The 16,340-nt window shown below is 41.9% G+C and overlaps 2 protein-coding genes across 13 annotated transcripts in view; one reads left to right on the forward strand and one right to left on the reverse strand.

Annotated features, from left to right (window-relative positions):
* On the forward strand, positions 1 to 9,323 carry Sirt1 (Sirtuin 1). 3 transcript variants are annotated; one of them, XR_013086022.1, is made up of 11 exons: positions 1 to 177; positions 813 to 945; positions 1,025 to 1,259; positions 1,333 to 1,548; positions 1,658 to 1,865; positions 1,965 to 2,123; positions 2,311 to 2,587; positions 2,660 to 3,483; positions 3,589 to 3,945; positions 4,020 to 6,790; positions 6,831 to 9,323. XR_013086022.1 is itself a non-coding variant. In XM_076816610.1 (10 exons), the coding sequence occupies exons 1-10, from the start codon at positions 30 to 32 to the stop codon at positions 4,127 to 4,129; spliced, it is 2,667 nt and encodes an 888-aa protein (XP_076672725.1). In that variant the 5' UTR covers positions 3 to 29; the 3' UTR covers positions 4,130 to 9,323. The 3 variants fall into 3 exon arrangements, 1 of the variants encoding a protein (XP_076672725.1); XR_013086023.1 differs by having other exon boundaries at positions 6,847 to 9,323; XM_076816610.1 differs by having other exon boundaries at positions 3 to 177; positions 4,020 to 9,323.
* Mask (multiple ankyrin repeats single KH domain) overlaps positions 8,079 to 16,340 on the reverse strand; it is a 20,627-nt gene continuing 12,365 nt past the window's right edge. For 9 of the 10 annotated variants that reach the window (XM_076816596.1, XM_076816594.1, XM_076816591.1 and 6 more), the window contains 12 exons: positions 16,110 to 16,264; positions 15,807 to 15,982; positions 15,577 to 15,709; positions 14,755 to 15,497; positions 14,363 to 14,686; positions 14,055 to 14,249; positions 13,777 to 13,924; positions 13,497 to 13,704; positions 12,452 to 13,365; positions 11,034 to 12,317; positions 10,578 to 10,769; positions 8,079 to 10,438 (listed from right to left, as the gene is read on the reverse strand). In XM_076816596.1, coding sequence (XP_076672711.1) covers positions 10,415 to 10,438; positions 10,578 to 10,769; positions 11,034 to 12,317; positions 12,452 to 13,365; positions 13,497 to 13,704; positions 13,777 to 13,924; positions 14,055 to 14,249; positions 14,363 to 14,686; positions 14,755 to 15,497; positions 15,577 to 15,709; positions 15,807 to 15,982; positions 16,110 to 16,264 — 4,496 coding nt within the window. In that variant the 3' untranslated portion in view covers positions 8,079 to 10,414. The remainder of the gene's footprint in view (positions 10,439 to 10,577; positions 10,770 to 11,033; positions 12,318 to 12,451; positions 13,366 to 13,496; positions 13,705 to 13,776; positions 13,925 to 14,054; positions 14,250 to 14,362; positions 14,687 to 14,754; positions 15,498 to 15,576; positions 15,710 to 15,806; positions 15,983 to 16,109; positions 16,265 to 16,340) is intronic. The other variant, XM_076816595.1, reaches the window with a different exon arrangement.

A 16,340-nucleotide genomic window follows, 5' to 3' on the forward strand; every position in this document is an offset into this window, starting at 1 on the left:
TCAAACTATACATTGCATTGCTGTCGAAAATGGCGTCAGGCTCGGAGCTGCCAGAATATTCGTCCCCAGCGAAACGACGAAAAGTGGAAGGTAACGGTTACACCGGTACCAGTACTACAAAACCGGATTTCCAAGATTGTGAGACGTCGCATGATACCCCGAACGAAGATCTCGAAGGTATTTTCATAAAAATATGGTCTATTCATTAATGAAATTTGTGAGATTACAAGATGGCGGCACAGAAGGCGTCCGCTCTTCTCGCGTGATCATCGCGCTTCTTCATAGTGGATGCGAGAGCAAAGCCGCCATGACAGTTTCTATGACCGTCACCGTCTCAACTGTCTCGTCGCGCATTTCAGTTTTTCATTTGTCCGAGCTTCTGATGACAGTCCTTTTCAATTAGGATTCGTTCTGTTGAATAAAATTCCTGCCTAGTCACCGTCTTTTCGAGCTGCTATACAAATTTCTTATATCCAAGCGAAGAATTAATTGCGTGAAGGCTCGTATAGCGAAAATAGAAAGGCTAGTGACAGCTGACTAGACAACACCAAGCTGTACACTTGGTTCGGTGAACGTTCACAGATGGCACGGCGCTCATGGGGCGCCAACTCTATACACGCGTTTCTCTTTATCCCGCCACTTTTCAAACCTCCAAGACTGATGTTAGGCAACGAAATTTCATTCCACTATAAAGTTTACAAATACGAATGCGAATACGAATATAAAGTAGGAATTTCAACGTTATTATAATCATAAGTTTAGCTGAATTTACGTGGCAATAAATTGAATAGAGCACCATATCCTCTTTGCAGAAACATATGGAGGAGACAGTGGGTTTAATGAATTAAGCGACGAATCAAAACCTGCGTCTGTTTCCCCAGACGCTACAAACTTGACTACAAGCTTGTCTAGAATCGATTCGACTAGCGACGATACTGGTTGCCCGTAAGTTACTTTTCAGACAAGGAATAAATGTTAATACGCTGGTGAAATAAGTTGTTTAATTGTACGTGATATATTTCAGAATCGATATAGCAGATGAGAAAGACGAGATATCATCGACAGTTTCAAATTTGTCTGATTTATCAGGACTGTCCGATTTTTCTGGCGACGGAGGAACCAATCACCAATGGAGAAACGCGTCGTCTTGGGTTCAGAAGCAAATGTTGATAGGCGCTGATCCCCGCAATCTCCTGCATCATCTCCTTATGGATTCTACTCAGATTCCAGAGCAGGTCGATGACCTGACTCTTTGGAAGGTACTAGGAAAGAAACGCAAACATTGAGCGTGTGGGAACGATTACCGAACATTTCTGTACTATTATATTTCAGATTATAATAAATATGATGTCTGAACCGCCGCGTCGTCAGAAGTTGAGGCATATAAATACTTTGTCGGATGTGGTCAGATTAATACGCACTAGTAAGAGAATTATAGTGTTGACCGGCGCAGGTGTAAGTGTCAGTTGTGGCATCCCCGATTTCCGAAGTCGAGACGGTATTTATTCCAGACTGGCCCAAGATTTTCCGGATTTGCCTGATCCGCAGGTATTGCAAAAGATTATTCGAATATATTCACGATACAAGATATTTCATGCTCGGCCGTTGCCCGATTCCTCCAGACTAATTTTATCAATGTTTGTCTTGATTCTCGCAGGCTATGTTCGACATTAATTACTTTGGTCAAGATCCAAGACCGTTTTACAAATTTGCACGAGAAATTTATCCTGGACAGTTTAAACCAAGCCCTTGCCACAGGTTCATCAAAATGCTGGATAAACAAAAGAAGCTTCTAAGGAATTATTCGCAAAACATTGATACTCTTGAGCAAGTAGCGGGCATTGAGAATGTAATTGAATGCCACGGTGAGTGAAAATGATGTTTTGATTTTAAGGCATATAATTGCATATGGTAAGATTCTCGGTGTCCCCTTGCGCCTCTTACATTTGCGTTCTACGTTCAAGGCTCGTTTGCGACTGCATCGTGTACAAGATGTAAATATCAAGTGAAAGCGGATGATATCAGAGAGGACATATTTGCCCAGAAAATACCTCTGTGTCCAAAGTGCAGAGTTAACACTTTGCCTCCCATATTGGACATCAATCCTAACGAAAGTTACGGAGGTAATTCCAAATACCTAGAATATCTGTACACATGTAATGGCTTGAATTACGAATTTCTGTGGTATAGTCTTCGTTAAACGCTGGCAAAGCTTGTTTATAAGCACGTGAGCTAAACTTTTAAAAGTTGGCAGCAGTTTCTGATTGGCCGTTGATAAATTTTGAATCTGCACACTTGCATACTTTACAGATTTGGTGACACAGGGCATAATGAAACCGGACATCGTTTTCTTTGGCGAAGGTCTTCCCGATGCTTTTCACGACGCGATGGCCAAAGATAAAGATGACTGCGATCTTTTAATTGTAATTGGATCATCCTTGAAAGTTCGGCCAGTGGCATTAATTCCTTCTTCCATTCCGTCGCATGTTCCACAGATTCTCATCAACCGTGAATCACTGCCGCATCTAAAGTTTGACGTTGAATTATTAGGAGATGGCGACGTCATTATAAATCAGTTGTGTCACTTGTAAGTAGCCTAATATCTATGATGCTACTGATATCTATCCGCGCATGCTAACACGCGTTTGCGTTCCTATAGAATGGGAGAGTGTTATAAGCAAGTATGCTGGAACGATGTAGTCCTTAAGGAGGCAACGCAACTTCTGCCGGTACGTTACTTGGCGGATGATGCCTGGGAGCAGAGTCAAGACGCCACCACAAATACTGTATTATCTCGTGATAGTGCCGAGACTGATATTAAACCGTACGATCCATGCTCTGCCGAAAGTCAAGATAGTCTAATGGCCGATAATAGTGGTACGCAACGGCAACACGGAGAATCTATGAACACCTGCGTCTCACCATTTCGTAATGAACATACGAATAATATGGACGAGAGACTCACTATTTTGGGGGATAGCCCAAAGAGAAGATTGGGGGAATCGAGTGCAGAGAGCAGTCCCAAAAGAATGAACTTTGGTTACAGTTCCGCGCTCAACTTGAGCTCGTCCTCTTCGACAACAGAGACTTCCGATTACTCCAGGAGTGACTATAAAATTCATGTCGTATCGGTCGAGTCCACCTTGAAAGACAATGGGAAAGTTTATAATTTAGAAGAGTGTCAAGTATTTCCAAGGATAGTCGAATTCTCCTCGAGAAACAGAATATTACATTCGACAGTGTCGGCAGTGTCGGACACAAGTGATGCTTGCACTACAACAGATATCACAGAAGTTGACAAAATTAATTTCAAACCGAGACAGGCATCTATCGATTCCGCTTTGGATTCAGGGATAGGCGATAGCTGCAACAGCGTCGACAGTCGCGAGGGAAAAGACGAGAAGGATGATTTAAAGGAGAGAAGACTCCAGAGACACTGTTGGCAGCCTACAGCACGCGAGGGCCTTGCTACGAGGTTACCAGGTACGCGTGATATTCCTTTAACGAGTATACGAGTTTCTTCTTCTTCTTCTCTTTTTCTCTCTTCTTTCTGTCTCATTTCAACATGCACCAATTATTTCCCAACAGAAAACTCATATTATCAACTAACACCTGGAAAGTATATTTTCCCCGGAGCGGAGGTGTATTCGGATCTCGAGGACTATGATCAATCTTCTCTTTCAATAAATTCCGAAAGTTCGGAAAGCGATAGCGATTCTTCGTCCGTAGAAGAGGAGGACGGGGAGGGGGATGAGGAGGATGAAGAGCAGGAGGAGGAGGAGGAGGAAGAGGAGGAGTTGGTGGTGGAGGAAGCGATGGCGGCGGTGGCGGGAGCGAGGGAAGGGATGAGGCTGAAGGCGGAGGTAACGGCAGGGAAGGATGTGGTTGAAAAAGGGGAAGAGGAGCAGAGAGAAGTTCATGAAGAGGCTGTAGTCGAAGAGACACGTAAGTGTTAAAATAAAAGTATTTCGTTACTAATGAAACGTTAAAACTTGATCGTTAAGTAAACTTCGATACAGGCCAGAGGGAGAAATTTTTGGAAACTACAAACGTGAAAGCCGATCTCGATACTGAGAGTGAAGAGATAAAATGGGCAACTAGCCGTTCTGGCAAGCATGTGCACGGTTAAGGGTAAACTGCATTTAAAACAATGACAATCTTTATTCATACGACTTCCACGAAACTTGGATGTGGAAGTCGGATAAAACAATACAATGAAAAAATGGAGAAGAGTGCAATTGTTACCAGTTATACATTACACACGTGTACGCACGCGTGCATAGGTACGAGCTTTTGCAATAGAAATAGGGCCCACATTTCCCCGGATAGGATCTGTTAACTGAAGTTGTAAAGAAAACAGTCTTACGATTTCTCGAGTAAACTTAACTATCTCGAGTCAATTTTACTATCAGGCATAGTTACAAGTTGCGGATTTTCAAACATGCTATAACTCGCTGTTTCGCAACTACGGTAGAAATAGATATTTTTCAGGTTCAATATCTCTATCCGATTTAAGGTATCTTTACGAAGGAAGGTTTTATGACGTTTGGTCGGAACGAGTAGTAGCAATATGCCGGCATACGAAACTGGGAATCTTACAAGTCCGTGTTATTTCGGGATAATACTTTACGTGCATAGAAGAGATATGCAGCGACATGGATTTGTTATTTATCCAATTATCCTTACCATAGAGTACGTATTCGTTATGACTCGTTAGGAGTCGACGGTGGCGTTCGTTCTGTTCCGGCAGGCTCGCAATCAGTTCAACACTATTAAGCACGATCCGCGACATTTACTTGTGTACAGCGACGCATAAGCACTCGAAAACGTAACGTTTGTAACGTATAACTGTAAATACTTTATTGGTTAAGTAGGTTAGACACTCGGACTATCGTGCAATTGTAAGAGGGTGAAATAGTATCTAGAACCTCTGTTTTACTCTCGAAGAAGACGCAAAACTAACAACTGTGCATGCAACTGAACAACCGAGAGAATGATTCACGTTCTCGCGCTTCTCCGCCGAGTCAACACCTGCACGGATGCAACTTGGGTCATGGAAAATCAGTTTACCTCCATTGAGAATATTTTGTAGACGTGCACATGTACAAGCATGCTTGTAACATTAATCTTTGTATAGACAAGAAAGAAACGAACGAGTCGCCCCAGCAGATAGTAACGGCAAACGATGAACCTTTTTTTTTCTCATTGAGCAACAACAGAATGGGGATATAAAAGAAAAATTACAAGATTAATAATTAGTACTGACATTAATACTAGCGCTACTTATCATTGTCGCTCTTATCATATTAATGTAATTGCTGATTACTACTAGCGTTAGTCCTCTCGCTGTTACGTCTATTGCTACAGAATTAATTATTATTAACAATTATTTATGTTTTCTAAACTATCGTGTAAGCTCGATGACGGGGGGAGGGGAGGGGGGGGGGGTCGTAGTTAATTAAAATCGTGTATTTTTAAGTAGTTCGTCCGATAATGTAAGAAGCCACGAACAAAAAGTATTAATTCTGTCACAAGGCTTGCTAAAGTATATCAGTGCGTTCAGAGTAGCATTCAACGAGCGAATAAACGTGTGAACGAACGGCGAACGAAGTACCAACGGTGTACATACGTACGTACATACTTATGTACACACATACGTGTATACATGCGCAATGTACATACGTGTATACGTGTAATCGCATTTCCAAGAATACGAGAGGGTGCTCCGCGTGTGATAGAAAGAGAGCATATGTACCGAAATTGAAAAAGTTGGACCACAGTGACGATGACGGCAAAGACGAGGACAGTCTAGACGTGTAGCTTTAAGTTTTAAAAAGAAATTTCAATGTCAAAACGCAGAATTAGTCCCAATGGTTTTTCGCATTGAATGTTTTTAGATTCGTTAGGTTTCGATTCCTTTTGATTGGAGCACGGGCGAATGTACAAAGCAATGTTGGATAGCTTGGGATTGCGCGTTATTTTTATATGAACGGGAGAAAGTAGAATAGTAAACGTACAAGATTAAACACCAGAAGCCAGCGGAACGCGATGATCTTCGAGAAATCGCACGAGGAATTTCCACACTTCTGTGTGCGGCCACGCGATCTCGTCTTGAAGCTCATCGGCGTGAGTATTTTTTCTAAGTGACGAAATGGTTGTGTGCACATTATTATGATTGCTAGCATCATAATTCTTTATTCACCTTTGCGCGTAAATCCAAAAAACATGCACGCACGTGTTGAACTGCTGCTGCGTCTGTCGACGATTACGATTCTTTCTGTGTGCGTATGTACGTATGTACGTATGTATGTGTGTAAAATCATAAGTACATATATATATATATGGAGCGGCGATAGCAACAGTGCAGTGAAACCAATGAGATTATTAGATCACCACGGATAACTCACTGTTTCTTACATGTATGTTTCCAGTGTGTGGCATGATGCTATATATTCATTTTCTTTTTGCTGTCCATGTAAAAGATAATGTTACGAGGAGGCAGTTGAAAAATTCAACTCAGCCAAAACATTTCGAGCGATGAGAACGAGAAGGCAGAGAGATGGAGGGCGGGGGGGGGGGGGCAATTGTGTGGTTCCTCACGGGTACAGTCAGTTTTATACGATTTAGAAGATTTATCTTCCGCTATGTACAAATGGCTTTATTTATCATTGTTGTGCAAATCAATACGCAAAAAGATATACGGATTAGATATTATTTTCTAATGCCTTCATTTTGTCTATTTATTCGAGGACTATATAAGCTAAATTAGGTACCTTAGATTGATAGACAGGTAGATAGATAGATAGACAGATAGATAGATAGATACATAGATAGATATATAGATAGATAGATAAATAGATAGATATATTGATAAATAGTTACATGAATGGATGGATGGGTGAATGGATGGATGGATGGAATGATGGATGATTGGAGGGGTGGGTGAATGAGTGGATGGGCGGGTGAACGGACGGACGGATGGATCGATGGATAGGTAGGTAGATAGATAGACTTGTATAATATAAACGGAGAAATACGAAATATGCATATTGTACGCGTGCATAGGTGTCGTATATTACACACATATATGCATACGCGCGTGCACAAAGGGTATATATATGGGTGTACGTATACACGTTTTATGTATAAAAAGTTGGTTCTAATCGGCGCTCTAAAAATGTTACAACCATTACGGGACTTTCTCTCTGTTGATCGATTCGTACGTGTGAACCACTCCACTTTATATTCTACTTAAGCATTTACTTACCGTTTAGCTACTTAAAGGCTACTTGTTTATTAAAAAAAAAAAGGTGTTTTAAAAGCGTATTTATCGTTGCATCGTTCTGTACAGTTTGTCACGCATGCAATGTTATTTCGCAAACGGTCGATTCAGAGAGAAACATTAACTTGCAAAGATTTGACAATCATACCAACTTTTTTTTCCCACAGTACTGACTTTTTGTATAAATGTGTGACATGTAAATATTTATTATTTTTACCGCATAATCGAATGGTGATTTCTATCGTTTCGGCTGAACAGTGAACCGCTACATGAGGATAATTGGTATTATCCTCCATTACCACCACTGTCACCGTTCCTACCCTCTGTCCACCTTAGTATCCTGTTTCACTACTCTTCCGGGGAAGATTACGTTCACCGTTCAGCCAATGCGAAAGAATTACGCGCAGGAGCTCCGAATTTTTTTATAATTTGTTATTTAATATACTGAATGTTATAAAAATGTTCTCTATTTCAGACGTTATAAGTTTTCTGTTTCTTTGGTATTATTAACGTGTAAGCTTATCTCCTAAATTAAACATTTTTCTATGATAACAATAAGTTGTTAATGTGTTTGTATTACGCCTACCACCACCCTTTACTTTTACTTTATGCAGATGTGCTAAAACTTGTAACCTTGAGGAATCGGAGAGTAAAGTAAAACATACAGTTAGGGAGAGAACGATTCTTCGTGTAGGTATACGACGGACGTAAGTATGACGAATTACTATTTCTTCTACCGAAGAGAGGAAAATAAATAAATTAATTGAGAAGCTGAGAAATACCCCAACACTCGAGAGACAGTTGTATTGATCCATTTATTTGCTTTATTGTTGTATGTCATATAATAGTTTTGTGTTGTATATCGCAATTATTGTAAATCAAATTTGAAAATAGGCTTTAAATTATAACAATGTATCTTAGAGAATAATCGAAGCGCTCCCTGGAATAATAGATCAAAAGCTCTCGTACAATTTCCACGAGCTTCATCGAAACTTACGCGTGGGGACCGTTTCAATTACAGTATCATCGCTATGTATTGAACACTTGTCGGAATCCCCGCCAAGAAAGATTTTCAAATGTTCAATCGAAATGAACATTTCTTATGTATGTATATCGAGTGTTTATATCTAGAATATTTAGTATATCATACTAGTCCAGCTGAAACAGCAGGTGACGTTTTCTATTTACCTTCCATTTCCTATAATTACGTCTTGTGTAATAATAACCATAATATAATAATAAACATTATTACCACCACAGCAATAATAGTATATTATAATAGCACTGTTGCTAGGGACGCACGGAGTTATATTTATGTATCCACGACCCACTACCTGTTTAACAATCAACGATGTTCATTGATCCGGATAGGATTCGGTATACATAATGTTTAATGTATTATTAGTACAGCGCGTATTTAATTCCTGCCAACATCATTATAACTTTTTCACGTTTATTTCGACATCATCTTCGTCCACATATAAGATGGTGTTTGTTAATCGCGTAGGTATGTCGAAAGTCTGATCGTGCTCGTGTGCTAGTCGTGTAGCGTGTGCTCGCGTATGCAGTTCCTTTGAATTCCTTTCCTTTCTTCGGTCTATGTTCTTTTTACATTTTCTTTTCGCTCTATACGCCTCACATACACATACACATATACATATTCGCCTTTCTTGCGCCCTTTTGGCTTGCGATTGCTTGTAACGTTTAAGTTTAAAATGCATGTACTGGGCGCGCGCGGTGCGTTAATCACGAAGAGAAAAAGAGAAGGAGCAGTACCGTCGCGTACCGTCTTTGGATAAAACAATTTCTTGCATAATTGTCGGCATCGAGTTTCACAAACTGTACCTATAAAGCGTTGTTTCTTGGATTTAGTTTCGATTCGATTTAGTCCGTTTCGAACCGAACGGAGAAAGCCACACTCGAAACTCGAAGCGCGCAAATATCTCAGAGGCTAGGGGTAGAGGGTGAGGAGATACGATAATGCGTAAAGTTCTGTAAAAAGAGATGGAGGAGACGAAACGAAACGAGACGAGACGAGACGTGACGAGATGAGACGAGACCAAAAGAAAACTAAACGAATGTAGGACAGAGGAAGAATAGCAATTTCGCGCACCAGTTTTTCAATTGCCGTCAGAAGTTTCTCAAATTCTTTCTTCTTTCATCTTGAATAATCGGCAAATACAGAAACTCTTCTCCTCACCACGACAATAATACATCTTATTATTACCATATCATCATCGTTGTTTTCTTTTATTAGCCATTATTTAGTTGACGTAATTATGTACTACTTGTTGCTGTTATCCTTGTGGCAGACAAATCCATTGCCATTGTGTGCACACCACGTACGTAATTGAAACAAAGCTTTTAATTTATACAAGAAATTCAAAGAATAAAAACAAAAGAAAGAGAAAAAAAACGGGGATGCAAGGTTTTAATTTCACACCTACCACTAAAGGTGAATTATCGAAGCTGACGGTAATAGTTGTATCGTATCGCATCGTATCGTATCGTATCGTACCGTATCGTATCGTATCGTATCGTACCGTACCGTATCGTACCGTATGGCATCTGAATTTATTCCGATGAATGCCTATGAAATATCAATCGATAAAATTCGAATGTCTCGCGACTGAGGCAAATCGAACCGATAACGATCGACATAGGATAAAGTTGTGATGCACTTTCGCCGACCAGTCGCATATGTCGTGAGAAAGTAGTCGCTGAATTACGAGCCTGGAGTACAGAAGCGGCACGCGACCACTGCAACACCGAGGACGGACCAAAGTAATACAACGATCAAATTTCTTTCTTCCGTTCGTCAGCATTGCGTGTGGCCTTCGTTTTTAAACTCTTTTATACCATTATTTGGTAATTATTTGTGATCGTATAATTATACTAGATAACAGTAATATGTTGTAACATGGTTTTACCGTCTTATTACCTAGCATGACAAATAATATTTAATCTGTGTTTTAATGGATATAATTAGAGTAGTAGTAATTTAAGTGCCTAGAAACAACGCTTCGTATTCCAGTTCCATCTATTTGCTACTTTGAGTTCCAAGTTTTATTTCATGTCGTCCAGGTAAGGAAGCGAGCGAAGTTGTCTTCACAAAAGTTTCTCCCTCCCTTTTTAATGGGTCCATTTACTCCATGCCTGTAATTGTCAAGTTATTAATACTTTGTGAAAGTTAGACTACAGCTGTTTATAACTAACAGCGGGGAGAGAACTTTTCATTATCTCGATTCGGATGATATGTATGTACAGTAGTTTTTTTAGACTACCTACGACGTACCGGATGTTGCTTATCTTGTACAGCATCTGGTATCCCCCAGGCCGGTGGATCCATTTTAGTCGGTTCGTTCGGAGGAATTTCTGTTAAAGTTGGCGTTCCAAATTGTCCTGGTAATAACGTTAATCCAGGCATTAACGACAGAGCCGCTGCACTTCCGTTCGGGAACTGCGGTTGTTGAGTATCCACGTGGCCCTGATCAGTAACAATCGTTAAGTAATCGCTCAAAGAAAACGAAACCTACAGAGGTATATACAGATACACAAATCAAATATATAAAATTTGTTACCGTAAAGTGACACCTACGCAATGTGGTTGATCAATACACATCGAGTATGATCCCGACAGTCATTCGATTTATCCGAATGACAAAACGATGAGACGACTTGTGTATGAGTATGAGGACGTGGACGAGGACGAGGAGAAAGAATCATCAATATGCGAAAACCAACTACGTACTTGAAAGGAAGATTCCATCATCTGGTGGAGTTCAGTGTCGACGTTGGATATACGATTGTACGTGGCATTAGAGCGAAACATCTGATGCCTATCTATCCCTGGCGCTAGATTCGCCCAAGATCCAACGAGCTTCTCGTTATTAAGCATCCAATTGATGGAATCGGCATCTCCACCTGGCCCCATTCCTGCCGTAGCATAATTCTTCCAGGCTCTTTCTGTACCAATCGGACGAGGAACTTTACGATCCTCTATTTTCAGCTGATTCATTTCTTGAGCGACCTGTGCTGGCGAGGACGGCGATATAGCCGGTGAACCACCATTTTCTAAACTCGTAATCAAGTCTATACTTCCGGGTTGCGCGGTCATGTTGGCCAAATGATTGGAGAAGCCGATCTGACTTATCATTGGATCCTGATGGGGTGGATAATTGTTGTGCGGAGAAGCAAACGGCCAACGTGTTTGTCCGTTAGCGGAGATACCGCCGGTGTTGGGAGTAGCTCGAGATGGCGCCTGATACTTTCCCAGAGGAAAGTTTCCGAGCATCGCCAAATTATTCGATTGGATCGCAGATGGAGGGGGTGGCGGTACCGTGGCAAACATATTCGGATGTATCCCCGCAGCTGCGGCGGCTGCTGCCGCAGCTGCCGCTGCCGAACCCGCATTAAACATTGTCACTTGCGGTTTATTGTTCAAATGTAACGAACTAGAGAAATCAGGTGCTCTGGGGTTTAACCTTGACATACTGACGGTAGTATTTACTGATGCGGATGGCGCTGCCATTGTTTGCGTAAAGTTCTGCATATGAGGATGGAAAGGTAGAAGCGGATGAGCTTGGCCTTCGTTGGGTACCATCTTCAGCAAGCTCGAGTTTACATTTGGATGTTCGTAACCAACATTATTGGCCTTGAATAAGCCTACATCCAAGGTTGGCTGTGAAGCCGAGGGTGGTGGTATCACGTGCGGCTGGTGCGCTCCCGCGTTACGCGATGTCAGTTCGCCTTGAAATACTGGCCTACTAAACTGCCCTCCCATTTCCATGCTTTGTTGAGGAATTACTGGCCGTGCTACGGCCAAACTGCCAGGTGGCTTGTTCGAAAGTGAATGCTCACTGTAATTGCTTCCAGAGGGTTGATACTGAGGCGGCTGGATCGGGCTGTGGCCCGTGTTCGATGATGTGCAGCTTCCTATGCTACTTGCGCTTGTGTTGGTAGTAGTATTCGATTTGCTTGAAACGGGAGAGCACATCGTTGTTCCACGATATCCGGGAGCTTTCGAAGCATCCACCTGCCCGGACAAATAACGTTTTAGATTAACGCGATATACACTTTATGTTTCTTTCCAAGGTCATAGACAAATTAATGACTTGGCATCCCCACTCGTAATGCGTAAAACGGGAGAAAAGCCGATTTAATACTAACCTGAGGAGGAACACTGTCGATAAATTTAGACGAGGATGAGCCCGATGTGTTTACAGAAACCCCACCGCCAGCCACAGTCGCAAAATTCATGCCTTTCTGAGATTCATTCTCACGGCCACCCCACATCGACTGTTGAGTAACTTTTGTAAAAGTATCGTTGAACAAGGAATATTCGAGTGGGGTGTTATTTGTTTGTTGCTGCTGTTGGTGTTGGTGCTGGTGCTGCTGCTGCTGTTGTAAGTGCTGCTGCTGGTGTTGATGGTGCTGCTGGTGCTGGTGCTGCTGATGTTGCTGTTGTTCTTGAATCGCGGATGCAATAGGTGTCGAACTACGTACTTGCTGCTGCTGTTGTTGTTGTTGCTGCTGCTGCTGTAATTGTGGGCACTGCGATACAATTGGTGGCGATGGACTAACGCGAACCGAGTTCGAACAAGTTGAGGCGCTAGAGTTACTTTCCGGACAGTATGCAACCATTGTGCTGGTTACTGGCGATACTGTGACGTTCGAGCCGGGAGAGTAATTTGACTTTCCAGAATAATGAGAGACCATAGTTGGCGGGGCAGACAAAGTAGGCAGTGGTCGGCAGTGTTTGGGCGACGTACTGACTGTTGAGACAGGCTGCTGAGACGAAGTCTGTGCCGTTGCCGCAGCCGTGGCTGACATTACGGTGACCGTGTTTGCTTGTAACGATTTCTGCTTGTTTACCGTGGTATGAGTGGACTGCATCACTGTAGTGGATGTATGGGTCGAGGCAGTGATTTCTGATAATTTTGCAGCAAACGTTTGCGTGGTACTCGTCGTTACGATTTTTGTTGCCCGCCCGGCTGTCATTATAGCGCTTGTATATGACATTGTTGTCTTTGTGTTGGATGACGAAGCCAATTGAGCCGCTACAGCTTGGGCCCGTTTCTCAGCTGCACACATATTAATCGTGTGTTTCATTGGTGAGTTTAATTTTCAAGATATTTAACATTACAAGACACTTAACTTGTAAAGGAAAATTATTGAAAGAAACGATAAAAAAGAAGAGTAAAGGGTACGTTACCTGCAGCAACGAGTCTAGGTGCTGTTGCGCGTGGCAGAGGTGTCGGAAATGCTCCAGCAAGTTTAATCGTGGATGACGATCGGAGTGGAATTAACTGATTGACGGTAGAAACTCCCGTTGTATAACTAGATTTATTAATTTGCGTACTATTGGAATTGGACGTTAGACTAGGAGGTTTACTTACAGCACCTATTTTCGCTTTGCTCGACTAAAATTGAAAGAGAAATTGCATGAGAAGAGGACCGCAACGTTAGTTTGAAATTATTGTATTCGATCTTACAGCTACAGTAGAAACGGTTTTATCCCAAGAGGAAGTCGTCACAACCGTCAGTTTCGATTTTGGAAGCATTTGCCATATATCAACTTCCGGATCTTTAATAAGCGCTGCTATTAATGTATGAGCCTGCTTTGTTGCATCTGACGATCCTCTGAAAAATTCCAAAACGGAAAGGGAGGAGGGGGGAGGGTGTTGATTACGATGTACGAACTCACAACATATGTGTATAGCTAGATAAGATCAGAAGACGGAACACAAAACCGACGTTGAAGATCACATACTTGATAGTAATGATTCGTTCGCCCTGACACTTGCTTTGTTTCTCTACTTCGATATGCGCTCCTGTAACACCTCTAATAGCATTTATATTGCTCCCGCCTCTCCCAATCACCCGACTAATGGCATTCGGCGGAACGGAGACTTTCTTTGAGCGGAATGGCGAATTCATAAATCTTCCCGAATCATCCGACTGCCCCCTATGTAATTGAAAAGCATTCGTCGTTAATTACTCTATTAGTTACTCTACTTATTTATTTGTCATTATCTATCTAGCAACAGAAAGAAGAAAGGGCAAACTAGCTTTCCTTACTTTCGCACTACTTCCTTCCAACCTTCTTCGCGCTTGCCGCCTTGTTTGGGACTTGTTGTACTGTTTGCCTTTGTGGTAGGGTTCAATGCATCCCCATCGTATTGGTTATTATTGTAAGACTTCTTGCCTTTGCCAGGCATGTACGTTTCGTTTCCCGTTGCCTCGAAATCTTCCCTATCGGCCGGATGTCTCGAAGATTCGAATACCAGTTGGCCTTTCAATTTACGTTCGCCACAATTAACGCCGGAGGACCGGCTACTCGACGTAAGGGAAGAACTTGTCGAAGCTACGGATACTCCGTTAGCGACGTTATTTATGATTCTTCTGAAAATTTAAAACATCACCATTGAAACCGACACGAAGCGTGAAGCTGATCGCTGATCTCTACTTACTTTTCCGAGGTATTAGCTTGAGATTTGGTTGGAGTGATGGAATTTTGTGATAACGCGGCACTTTGCGCAATCACAGACTTTGGCGATCGTTGTGGGGATCCATCCTTTTCATTGCTAGCAGGACTATTGGCTTTCTTTTTCTTCTTATCCTTCTTCTTCTCTCTAGTTTTCACATCGCTACTACTGCAACTGCCTTGGCTGTTCGCGTCGATTCCACTGTCACCCTCTTCTCTATCAGGATCCTCCGGGCTTCTGTTAACCGGAGATGGCATACTGTCCATTCGCTCGCAAACGTCGCCAGTTTCATGTTCACTATCATCTCCCCTGTCGCATTCTTCGTCCCCGGATTTCTTCCCGTTCTCCTCTTTCTCCTCGTAATTCGCTTCACTTTTCTTATACTCTTCGTGCAATTTTCTTTTCTCCTCTTTCTTCTCCAGCTTTTTCTTTTTCTTTCTTTCTCGCCTGCGAGCAGCAGTCGCTTTCTTCGATTCTTCTCTAGTTTTCTCCATATCAAGTTCCTCTAATAATATCTTGGCATTTTTATACGCTTTTGCTGCTTGGGTCTCTTTCGCTGCTCGAATTATATCTACGCACTCCTGACATTTCTCTAGTAGTTCCTTGTCACTGACGGTCGCTATATATCTTGTCATTTCTTGGTCACTTGGAAACTGAGTAACATGATTTACCATCCACTTGACAACTTTAACATGCCCCTTGCGAAAAGCAGCCATCAAACAAGACACCTATAATTTTTAACACGGGAAGAAGAAGAAGAAGTGAAAGAAATTTGACACGGTTATTTAAATATAAAGTCTCGCATACCTTACGATTATCCTGCGAATCGATATCTGCGCCCGCATGGTACAGCAAATCAACAACGTTTAGGTGTCCACCGTTTGCTGCTAACCACAACGGACTATTTCCCTTCTTATTTTTCACTTCAACTTGAGTCCCTCTACAACATTTGTAAAATATATATTTGCGTGCTGGAGAGGTGATGATGAAATAAGAAAAGAAATCATTCGCGAGATAGAGGAAGAATTAAATTTCACCTCGATAGTAATAATTCTACGAAACGGCAGTGTCCTTTGTCAGCAGCAATGGTGAGGGCAGTATCGCGGGATGACGGGACAGGAGTAGCATTAACATCTGCCCCTTTAGTGAGTAAGACACGCCCAACCTCGACATATCCTCCACTAGCTGCTTCCATTAACGGCGTTAATCCAGTCTATGGAAAATATATACATACGCATATGCATTGTCCAGCCGATTATGTCAGCGAATAATTAATAAATACGTGTAGATATTTCGTTTGTTAAGGACGAACGTGTATGTAAAGAGATACTGGCGTATACCTTGGCTCGATGTTCCACGTTAGCTTTGCGATCAAGGAGAAGACTAACCACCTCGTGTCTTCCTTGAAAACACGCCAACGTTAGCGCCGTATTACGATTAGTTTCAATTTGAGCATTTATGTCGCTGCCCATATCGAGTAACAGTTTCACCGCCGCTGCACAATTTATCATTAAGAAATTTATTATGTCTTATGTTTTTCTTTCCTTTTCTTTTTCTTTTTTTAAAAAAAA

Source organism: Andrena cerasifolii, chromosome 7, assembly GCF_050908995.1.
Source record: "Andrena cerasifolii isolate SP2316 chromosome 7, iyAndCera1_principal, whole genome shotgun sequence".
Taxonomy (NCBI): domain Eukaryota; kingdom Metazoa; phylum Arthropoda; class Insecta; order Hymenoptera; family Andrenidae; genus Andrena; species Andrena cerasifolii.

Excerpts from the sequence above, each read along its gene's own strand:
- Sirt1 (XM_076816610.1), top strand. The coding sequence starts at position 30 with ATGGCGTCAGGCTCGGAGCTGCCAGAATATTCGTCCCCAGCGAAACGA. Across the intron at positions 178-812 it reads CCCGAACGAAGATCTCGAAG|AAACATATGGAGGAGACAGT; the intron begins GTATTTTCATAA and ends TCCTCTTTGCAG. Across the intron at positions 1,260-1,332 it reads ATGACCTGACTCTTTGGAAG|ATTATAATAAATATGATGTC; the intron begins GTACTAGGAAAG and ends ATTATATTTCAG.